Here is an 11947-nt window from a genome sequence, read left to right on the forward strand (position 1 = left end):
TCTATAAAGCTCAGTTTCTTATTCATGAAATTCAATATAATGGTTTAAATCAAAAATCCAACACATTATGTAAAAACAGTAATACATACATCACACTAATACACTGTTCCACCTGAAGTCCATCTTTATTAACATTATGTGCTGGTAAAACTAGTGACCCGAGGGCATCATGGATTTGCAACATGCATGAAGTCTGGTGGTGTGCTAACCATATGAAGCAACCAAAACAACAGATGATAGCAGATAATTCCTCTACCAGCAAAGCCCTACCATAACAGTTAACCATCAACTGTCTTATCAGCTCCACAGACAATACTCAGACATGTAAGGACATCGAGGTATCTGTATTCACCACAAAAATCACTGCTTGTGTCATTCCTATTGCATTCTGTAGCTCAAATATTCCAGGGTGAGTGCAGAGAAACAATACTGTAGTAATGCATATAACTTATTTATTATCTTATTGCTTCTTAGATGAGTATTGCTAAGATTTACTCTCAAAAGACGATATGTTAAAATACATGTAGTGTAAACTGTATAAAATAAAAAATCAAACTGTGTGAGTAAATGCATACATATTTGTGTGCGCACATGCACACACAGAGAGTGTTTTTGCTTTGTATAAAGTACATCTTAAAGAAAAAAATAAAACTACTTACACCAGAATAGAAAGGCTCACCAGACACACAGATCACATCCTGCTCCTGGATCGTCAAAATGTCTTTGGCTAAGTGCAGTCGCACTTTGAAAGGCTCCTGGTTACCATCCTGCAGCAAACAAGTCCCTGTCTTTGTCTTCAGAGGAAGAAATAAAGAAAAAAAGTTTTCTCAGTTAGCACTTTGCCTTGCTAGAAGTGGTATTTTGAAACAGAATAGCTGAGAGATAGGTACAACTACCATAAATACGTCAATATTATCAGTGATCAATGTATTTATTTAGTGTTCTCAGACTGCAAGAGAATGATGGTTACAGTAGCAACTAGGAAAGACAGGTTTTGCAATAATAAGATACTACTCTGCCTGTGATAAATCTGTGAAACTCCTTTCAATTTGCTTCAGAGCAGCTGTGCTCTTACTTTCCATCTTTGTATTAAAAGATGATACCTCACTTGGACATGAAATAAAAGCTCATGTTCCACCCCAATTTTGACACAGAAATACATATAATAACACCTCCAGACTAGCCAAGTATAAGCACTGACAGCCTACATGAACCCATTGTAGGCTTTTCCTGATCTGTGGACACAACACTGACTTATGCTTTTATGCTCCTTTTCAAATGAAGATGCTGACATTAAGAATAAAAGAAATAGAGACCAAAGAATGCAACTCCCTGTAGCAACTTACTTATTACTACACTTCCATTTTTTTCTTTTATGGTTAGAGATCAGGAAATCTGTAGGAGTCTTCAATATATAATAAGTGTCTTTCCAACAATTTAACAGTATCTTTGTGGCAGTAACTATTTGTTCTATTTTTGGGGACATTATACTTAAGAGCCTTGAGCAGTCAAAAAGTCTACATGTATAAGCACTTGCAGTATTTAACAATTTTTCCCTGAAGGTTATGTTGAAAATAGCACCCTTTATAAAAATTTATATAAATGGACAAAAGTCATGTTGGTACAGCATTTTTGGTATGAGAAATTTGTCTACAATCAATCTAAAAATTTAGCCTTACAACATGTAATTTACTAGTATTAGATACCTAAACCTATTTGCATAGAAATATATGTATGCACATATGTACCTCTGAAGAAAATTCAGACATAAAAATTATTTAAAATCTTGGACTCAGTGGTGTCAATAATAGGATTTCCATTGTCTTCATTCAGGTCAGATTTCAATTCACTATCTGTAAAAAGTTTGCTTGTGAGGAGATCAAGGAAACAGAATTCTTGATGTGAACTTTAGCTGCCAAGGTTGACCTGGCTGAATCTGAAGGCTCTTTCTCCGACAAGAGTTTAAAAGAAGATTTGGAAGATCTTCCCATAATGTGATCTGATCCCTTACATCCATAGCATGGAGAGAACAAACACAAAAATGGAACTGACAGTAGGCAAGTGGCAGAAGAAAAGTTTAAATTGCTCTCAAGAGACTTTAAAAGAGGTGGAAAGGTCGAGGACAACCTTTAAATAGCTCTATATAATGTTCTCCACCAACAAACTGTTCTGTCACTTCTGCTCCATGCCCAACACTCAAACTTAGAAAGATGTTTTCCCTTAGACACCAGTAGCAAATCTGTGTAACTCAACCATAACTTTGAAAGGGGTTCTGATGTTTTTATTCTTTTTAAACTAAGTAAGATGAACTAAAATGGAACAGTTCCATGCACTGAACTTATGCTGAGGTCAGCGGAAGCTCTGGTCAGAAGACATCATGAAGCCTTGTTCTAATATGGTCATGGACAGGCAAATTAATTGGTCAGCGAAAAGTTTTCAGTATCCCTGAAAAATTCCCTCTTATATCATACGTAAAATGTTATGACATTAAAATAAAGTGAAAGTAAACTAGTTAAATTACCATGGTCCTTCTGTTTATAACTTCTGCTTTACAGCCTAAGATGATTTCTCTTTCCATGAAGTTGTGAAATAAGCAGGAAATGACACTGAAAGTTGAACAGAATGGGCTATAAATAACTATGGCCAAACAAAAGGGGCTGATTTCCAAACATCTACCACTCATAAAATGCCTTTCTCATACAGAAAAGTTTGCAGACGTGCCTTTCTTCCTCCTTGGATAACTGGCAATGGAATAAATTTTGCCTCTGATGCAATGATTATAGTAACTCTGCCATATTTGACTGTGCATTTCAGATTTGTTCAATAACCCTCTACAATCTCCCAGGAGTCTTTCTGCAAAAGCTGAGCGGTTTCTTTGTGGGAATTAGCAGCACATAACCATAGCAGAAAAAAAAAAAAAAAGCCATGAGAGCAAAATTAAAATTCAAGTCCATTTCTAAATGCATGTGGGCTGAGCTTATTTAGCCTGAACAAGGAAACCAAAGTTGGGAACAACAAAACATTTTGGCCCTCGGAAAGACTGATCACATACATTCAGGGAACTTATTTACATCAGACACTCTAAAATGTAATGAATCTCTTTACTGTTGTTAGGCTTTTGAAAGCTGGTTTATGATACACTTAAAAATTAAACCTTCAATTATACTACCTCCTTCCCTCTCGCACCTAACAGTAGCATTAACAATCACATAAAGGAGATGATCCTAGAAGATGATGGTAACAATATAGTTTGGTTTCTTCAGGTAAGCTCAAGAGAAGTGCCTGATAACAGAGACTGGAATTTTTTTTTTTCATTATGTTTCTTTTTTGTCTACTGACATTTCTTCTCCTCATCTTACCCCTTCCCCTTCAAAGCATCCAGTAAACTGAATCAAATGGAGATATGAGTTCCTGCATCCTTATCCAGAAGTGGAACTTAGGGAAGATGTCCTGTATATATGCTGTAATGTAAATTACTGTACACATCAACTTTTTTCTTACATGTGGCCCCAGTAAAATTATTCTGGTTGAAAGGAGATAATCTTTCCAGCCTGTACGCCTGCTGTCTCTTATATTTGAAGAGCTTAGATGGTATGCATATGTATATGTGTAAGAGATGCAGGTTGTGGGGTTGTGGCTGATGTTAGCTTTTGTTCCTATTACTAATTTTCAGAAGATTCCATGAGAGAGTGTGCTAAAATATTCCCTTCAAGCCTTCTACATTTCATTGGCAGGGGGTTCTGTCCTACCCCTGACTTATAGCAATAAAACAGCATTCGGCATGTCAGCCGAGCTACTGTAACTGTCAGTGTGAGGTCATGCAAGGCAACCTCTTGTGCTTAAACATATGATAAACTGCTTCGCCTTATAGCAGACAAGAATAGAGAAGCATAGTTCGGCTGATAACAGTTTGTTAAGCCAATACACCTTGACTGTATGCTTAAGATGAAATCACCAGGATCATTATTCTGCTTACATTCATACCATGCTACTTTCTGCATCCTATTTATAGAGTTTGGCATGTGATGTGAAGAGGGCAAGAAAACTGAGTGAAGTTGCACATGATTATGAAGTAGATGAGGTAGGATACTGAGTGAATATGGAAGCAATACACAGTGGTGAAAGAACGAATCTCTATATGGGGCAAAAGTCAGCAACTACAAGTGAAACCAGTGATGAAGGCAGTGGTATCCAAGTGAGATGCAGTGAGTGTTGCACCTGCACAGTATTGACTCTGTCATCTCATTCTACACCCTTTTTAGATGAGTTAGGCAAGAACACTGATGTGGCAAGAGCTTGACATCCTTGGCAGGAGATTAGAAACTGCTTACTGTTCCTCACCTAATATAACTATGAGGGGCTGAAAACTGATTCCTGTCTACTTTGCCACACCAGAGTGTGTTGAACTTGACTGTCAGAGAACAGTATAGGTTAGCAAAGCCCTTGTGGCAGACTGCTTCTACTAAGAATATGGTCACACTCAGATCATTATTAGCAACAAGACAGTTTAAAAAGGCCCTTTAAGAATCTTTTGCCATTATACTCTGACTTACAACAAATTGTTCATATTGGCTGTGTATAGGATGTGGCCCTAGTATCTTTACTAAAAGGAATTTTAAAAGGCTTGCAAACCATTAATAGCTTGGCGCAATACATGTAGCCTTATACATGGCCTTCACAAATATTTAAGAATTCTTTTCAGAGGAAATACACCTGAAAATTACAGTTTATGCATTTATGCTAGCAGTAAAATCTCTACCTCAAATATATACCAAATATATACCAAAATAAATACTGGATGAGAAACATCTTTAAAGTTACCTATTGATTTCAAAGTCAGTTTCCTGTTGAAGAATTTTTTTTCATTTTCCCTAACTTTTGTTTACCATGTCATTTATGACTGGGAAAAAAAACCAAAAAAAACAACAAAAAAAACCTTTTCTATGTTTTGTATGTTTTGAAGACTTATGCAGTATTTCAGACAATTTTAAATATACTTCATTAGTTTTCAAGAAAAGAGTACATCTCTTTGGTTTTGCTATTTTATCTATTACTTTTCACTTATGGTAATAAAACAATGTGGATAGCTTTACTTCTCCTAGTTTCAAAACAGTAGGAAGACTTCAACAGATAACCCAGAAGAGCTTAGTCCATGAACCAGTGAAAGAAAGGAATGACCAGGAGCCAGCACTGTGCCCTTGTGGCCAGGAAGGCCAATGGCATCCTGGGGTGTATTACAACGGGGGTGGTTAGTAGATCGAGAGAGGTCCTCTTTCCCCTCTACTCCACCCTGGTGAGACCACATCTGGAATATTGTGTCCAGTTCTGGGCCCCTCAGTTCAAGAAGGACAGGGAACTGCTGGAGAGGGTCCAGCGTAGGGCAATGAAGGTGATTAAGGGAGTGGAGCACCTCCCTTATGAAGAAAGGCTGAGGGAGCTGGGTCTCTTCAGTTTGGAGAAGAGGAGACTGAGGGGTGACTGTATTAATGTTTATAAATATATAAAGGGTGAGTGCCACGAGGATGGAGCCAGGCTCTTCTCGGTGGCAAACAATGATAGGACAAGGGGTAATGGGATCAAGCTGGAACACAAGAGGTTCCACTTAAATTTGAGAAAAAACTTCTTCTCGGTGAGGGTGACAGAACACTGGAACAGGCTGCCCAGGGAGGTTGTGGAGTCTCCTTCTCTGGAAACATTCAAAACCCACCTGGACATGTTCCTATGCGACCTCACCTAGGCGTTCCTGCTCCAGCAGGGGGATTGGACTAGATGATCTTTAGAGGTCCCTTCCCATCCCAAACATACTGTGATACTGTGATACTGTGATACTGTGATACTGTGATACTGTGAAAGGAAGCGGAAAACAAAAGTCTTGCAACCTATTTTCTATGCAAGGAGGCCTGGATTTTTACTTTCTGCTTTGGCTGGTATGTCCTAAAATAAATTAAACCTCTGCAATTTAGTTTTAAGGCCTGAAATTTAATTTTAGCATCAACAATCCAATACTAGTAAGGAGAATGGCTTACAGAAACTGCCTTAACATGTAGGCAGTTCACTTCAGATAAATATCTACGCTTCTGGATGCTTATTGGAACTCAAGCTGACCTCTTGAGTATTTGGAGGTATGCTTGTCACTGTTTTACAATCACAACTATAATAATAAAAAAGGAAATCAAATCAAAGGTATAAGTCAGTAACGGCAATGAATACAAGAGCTAGGAATATGTGTCAGAACCACATACAGTATATTTCTCAGATGGTCCAGCTGTTAATTCTGTGGGGGTGTTGCTAACCTAAGTAAAAAGCACTTCTATTGTCAAAAAATGGAATTCAGCCCAGATAAACACAAATGTTATACAGAGACTGTTCTCTCAGGTACCAATATTTTCCAAACCTGCATGTGAATTTTACACTCCAATATGAAAAGAATGCAGGAAAATGTTGAATTTGGACTTAATTTTCTTTTTATCTGATTTGCCAGGTGTGAGTAATAAAATCTTACAGAGAATTTCCTTGTTTCATACAGTTTGATTAATTCAATATGTATATTAGACATTTGGAAAATGCAAATATATTTATATAAATATATAAGGAAAAATACATATATGAGCTTCTTACTTCTTTAGAGCAAAAAACTTTTACTTTCTGACACTATAAGCAAAAAAATTTTGAAGTCTGAATCGCCAGTGTGTTTACTGGGACGAGATTTCGTCATTATAGTAGAGATAACATAAAACTGAAGCCTATTGTGACAACATGCATCTTCATTCATTTAACTGACTTATTGCATTATATTCTCACAGGTATTGTGAGTTACGAGTGATTTTCCATCTTGTGATTTTGGGATTAAATTATGAGTTGAAGCTGGATTTATGAAAAGAAAAAAATATATATTTTAGAAGCCCCAGCATTGTCATTTGATAAAATTTATAAACAAAGGAAGTTGGCAGCTTAAGCTGAAAGTTGTAAATCAGAAAATGGCATAATGTTGACTAGAAATAGTCAAAAACAGTATATAACAAGACTTATGAAAGAAAATCATGAGGAAGTCAAAATATTGCTCAAAATTTAATACATAGTGTGTGGCAGGCAAAGAAAAACAACTCTCAAGCTGAATGTTGAGACAGAGGTCAATAGACCTGTGAACAACAAAATTTACCAAACTATGAAGTTTCTGAAGTCTCCAAGAATATTCATAGGATTTATAAAGCAGAAGACAAACAAAAAGTTTACCAATTCAAACTAATCCTTCAAAGAAACAATGGACAGTACTGTGAAAACAGATTAACACATTCCAAGTAGATAATGAATGGGATATTTACTAATTTAAATAAGTTTCAATTTAAATTAGAAAAAAAAAAAGTATTTCAAAAGTTAGAAAGAAAAATTAGAAAGCTGCTCATGCAGCTTTTTCATAAAGTACATGGAAAATATATTTTAAAAAACAGTATCTAAGGAGAAATGTTCTAATGCATTATAATCATCATCAGCAGGTTTTAGGGGAACTGAATTACTCTGTGGGCTCCACTGACTGTAATATTCAGATCTGCAGTAGGAACTTAGACACAAAGTGCATGTGCAGAGGTACCTACAAGTAGACAAAACTGTTTCAGAGTCCGAATCTCAAACCAAATCCCACTAGTAGACACTAGGAAAAATAAGTGATGCACGAAATCAACATTACTATGAAAAAGCTAAGGTTCCCTCAGAGACATCCAACGCAGTAGAGCAGAAGTTATTCAAAATAAAACAGTAGTTCAAGAAAAAAAAATAAAATAATATGTCATGGGCATTATGAAAACTATGTTTTAGCCTCAATGCACCTATGTGGAATGTTTCGGTATTCTGTTAATTGAAACTCAGTTCAAGCCATTTACTGCCATTTGCAAGGATGGGGATGGGAGTACCAAAGAGAGTCTAAACCCCACTCATTATTTTGGGAGAGCAATCTCAGTTCTACAGTGGTTGTTACAGCACTGGAAGATGGGAAAAAAGGGTGATAAGATATTCAGAAGAAAGGAAACAAAGAGGGAAAGATGAAAAAAGACCAAATAGATGAGATGCCTCATGACAGCTTTTATTGCCATTCTCAAAAACTGCCTAGTAACTATTTTGGCATAGAAGACCTGAGATTATATTTCCTAGATACACAGTACTAGGGAGAAATTGATATAATAGGGGATGGAGTGGAAAGATGGATAAAAGTTGTAAATGTACTGACTAGAAAACTGATTAAACAAAAGTATGTGGAACAGTGTCTACAGCTACTTTATGTTTCATCTCAATAGCTGAAATAAATAAAAAGTACCAAAACTCCTGTGGCTTGAAGTGATTAAACTGAATAAAACCACAGGTTAATTAAGGAGCTAGTGCCACAATGGTATTTTCTTTAATCACTATTTTCACTTTCATGGGAAGCTCAAGTACTAGACGAGGATTTGGTGACAAGTCTGGAAAACTTTGAGGTATTAAGAAAACTGCATTGAAAGCAATAGCAGAAAGGTATATATTGGGAATTGAAATGCCTGACAGAACGGATGATTACACCTCATACAAAACTCAAGTGGACAATCATATTAAGTAATTAGTTAATACTTGGCTGGCAGAATTCAAAAGACAATATCCACATCAGTGAAGAAGAAAAAATGAACCCTTCTGGAAACCAAGAAGTAGATAAAAACCACAACTGTTAGGTTATGTGATAAAATCTTGTCTGCACATGCACAAAGGAGTAGAGACAAACTATGGCAGATGGGGGAAGTTCAAATAACACCTTGTCCAGTTGCAGCAAAAGGGACATCAGCCTACTGAAGGCCCATCACAACAAGCCCAGAGGAGCAAAGAAGCACAATGGCAGGCAGAAAACTGAATTAAGGACTCAGAAGAAGGGACACCCAGTCTGGTCTCTGCTAGGTCTGTCCCTGTGCAGCCTCAGCTCCAGTGTCCAGGTGTGAAACTCATCATGGTAAGACCAAGCCAGAGCATTTTTTCAACTGAGTGGGGGTCGCTGTCTTGGAGTGTGGGGCACATTATGGGATGCAGTATTGGATTGCACAGGACTCAGGGAATGTTTACTGGAGGAAGCAAAGGTGAGGAAAGGGAGAGGTTTCTGTGATTTGGTGAGGAACAAGTATGGGAAAACAGAAGGAATATAAGGTGTTGGTCAGATGTAAATAGTTTTCTGGTCAGTATAGTTGTCTGGCCATGCCCTATGCTTGATCAGTGCAGTCTATGCTATTCTGCTATTAAATTCCTTTATAACTCTTTTCCTGGGTGAGGGACTCAGTAGAGGAGACAGTACATGTGTGTGTGATGGTCCGTACAATCAGCTGGAGAAGGGCTAACACCTTGAGGGCATATACACCCAGCTGCCAGCAACTGGGAAGACTGGGATTCGGGGTGGTTGCTGGGCAGACTGAGTGTGTGAGCCCAGCTGCTGAAGGCATCCATGCTGTACATACATACACATATATATTCTCACAAGTGGAACTCCACCCTGTTCATCCAGAGAGGGAAGCAGAATCAAGCTGTTGGTGCTGTTTGTGTTTGTGCAAGTGCTCTGTGTGTCTGTATGTGACCTGCTTGGCTTGTCATGTACATAAATATATACATATATACGGATACATGTAGTGTATCTATGTGACACACGCATATGCCTGTTGGGGATACATCTTCACCCTCTCTACCAGTTTGACCTAGGAGCACAGAGCTGCAGCAGCCTCCTCTCTCTTGGGCTTTCAGATCCAGTTCAGTCTATTTTCCCTCAAACAAAAAACAAAGTAGATGATGCCTTACAATAACAGTGCTGAGGTTTTAGTTAAATTTACACTATGTGTAAGCACAAGGATATTGATTATTTATTTAGACATGGGCATTTGATGAAAGTAGGCTGAGATCCTATATTATATTAACTTTGATTAGCTTGGGAGGAAAGTTGTAGACTAAGATTTTAAGAGTGTCTCAGAAGTGATGGCACTCATTTTGTAGCACAAAGCTCATTTTACATAAAGCAGATAAACTGGAGTTGAATCCACCTTATTAGTCTAAAACCTAAAGGGTCTTCTTTAGGGTCTCCCAATTGTGGAGCTGTTTTGGGATGAGGAGGAGTCATCCTCTCCTTCCCTTGACTGTCATGGAAGTTCCAACAAAGCAGCTGATTTTTAAAGGGCTAAATTTGAAATCAATGCCCCCATTTGAAGTTACATAGAGAATGAAATGGGTCTGTCAATGTACTTGCACTGCAAGCGCTGATACAGAACTCATATGCCAGGTCATCCTTCTGTGGCTGATCTTGTCGCTACTGCTGCTGGGCACAGTTAATTGCCATTAAATAATCTATACTAGCATACAGTTTAAATAATGACATAAAAATACTATGAGAAGAATATGTATCTGACTCTTTTGCTCAATAAGTGCATTCAAAAAGATATTTAAAAAAGAAGCAAAAGCAAAAACCAAATCTCAACTAACAAGATCCTAACAAGAATCTAACAAGAATCCTTTTCCCAGCAAATAACCTGAAATATACTGTATTGTATAATTTAGACTGGGCATGGATCTTCTGAGGTATTAAAGCCTGTTACATAGCATACTGGACAACCATGACAGTATCCTTTCCCAAAAGAAACCTTCACTTTAATATTAGCTTTTGACCCTACCGCTCCTTTCAGAATCCTGTGATGATTTCATGTTCTTTAGCCTGCTTATTTTCTCTTCCCCTATAATTTATACCAATTGATTCTCAGATCAAGATTTGTTTTAGATGCAGTCAGTTTTTGATCGTACTGCTGTTCCCATCCCTCTACTTCTATTTTTTCATGTGATCATGATCATACTGAAAGATATGGCCAGTCTTCTTGTTCCCAGTCATAGCTTCCTAAACATCATTTGTGATTCTCAGTGTACAGGTGTGCCACACTTTTTTAATCCAATAATGCATTAACGTCATTACGTAATTTGGTGCAAATAGTTTTCACTGTGTCTCAATTGCTAAAGTTGTGAAAACACATTAAAACACTATGTTCATAGACAATCACTGAGTAAATAAGATGGCCTTTTTAACATCTAGAAATAGATCTCATTTACTTTCTTTAAGGCAAAGTTAGTATGAGCACAGAAAGCAAAACACTTCCTCCATCTCTAGTGGAGGGGGACTGAAGTGCTTTCAACTGACATTATGAAACTTTATCTATTTCAAGTGAAAATAACTTTATTTCCTCATCATATCAGAATGAAATTGCCTTTAATTTTGGTCATCTTCACAACTTCTCTCTCTCCTCATCCATCTTTTTCCTGTACTTCTATATATGGGCCTTGATTTTGCTGAACAATACTATACAGATTTCTGGCTCCATTAATGTTTTTCTTCACGTACAGGCTTTCAGATATAAACACTTCAGTGAAGACAAAGCTCACACAAAATGTAGCTACCTGCACCTATATTGTGTCTAATGAGGCAAACTGGAATGGATAGAGGTGAGGGCTGATGATGAATAGACATGGGCAAATTCTTTCATCTTCTACTATAGTCTGTCTGACACCATAAAGTGATCAGCTGAGTAACCTATATCTGATTAAAATATTCCTCTGAATTACAATAAAAAGGATAAAAAAAGGATTTTGCATATAAAAAGGATTAAAAGTTTTTTTATTCAACTATTGTTTGAAAAGAAAAAATATCTGATCCTACCTCTTCACAGGCGGTCCTGAAATCCATGTGCTATGACACAGCAAGTGATATTTGTCTGAAATGGAGAAAAAGATTTCATTAGCATGGAAAAGGTACTGCAAAACATAAAAGTTATCTGTACTGAGGTGAGCAATTGCTCTTCTCTTTGTTAGGTCCAGTTATACTCATGGCTTAAAAAGAGAAATGATCAAAGTTGCAAAGGATTAGAAAGGATAAGGTGTTACAAGTTGCTCCTGGTTCTTAAAAAGTACACAACCT

At 37.2% G+C, this 11947-nt stretch overlaps 1 protein-coding gene across 1 annotated transcript in view; it reads right to left on the reverse strand.

The window, feature by feature from the left end:
* SNTG1 (syntrophin gamma 1) overlaps positions 1 to 11716 on the reverse strand; it is a gene marked incomplete at both ends in the record, with an annotated part of 148441 nt that extends 136725 nt beyond the window's left edge. Inside the window, 2 exons of the mRNA XM_080339988.1 lie at positions 660 to 794; positions 11690 to 11716. Of these exons, the coding sequence (XP_080196114.1) occupies positions 660 to 794; positions 11690 to 11716 (162 nt within the window). The remainder of the gene's footprint in view (positions 1 to 659; positions 795 to 11689) is intronic.
* Between the last annotated feature and the right edge of the window lie 231 nt (positions 11717 to 11947).

The sequence above is a fragment of the Nesoenas mayeri genome, assembly GCF_963082525.1.
Source record: "Nesoenas mayeri genome assembly, chromosome: 2".
Classification (NCBI taxonomy): domain Eukaryota; kingdom Metazoa; phylum Chordata; class Aves; order Columbiformes; family Columbidae; genus Nesoenas; species Nesoenas mayeri.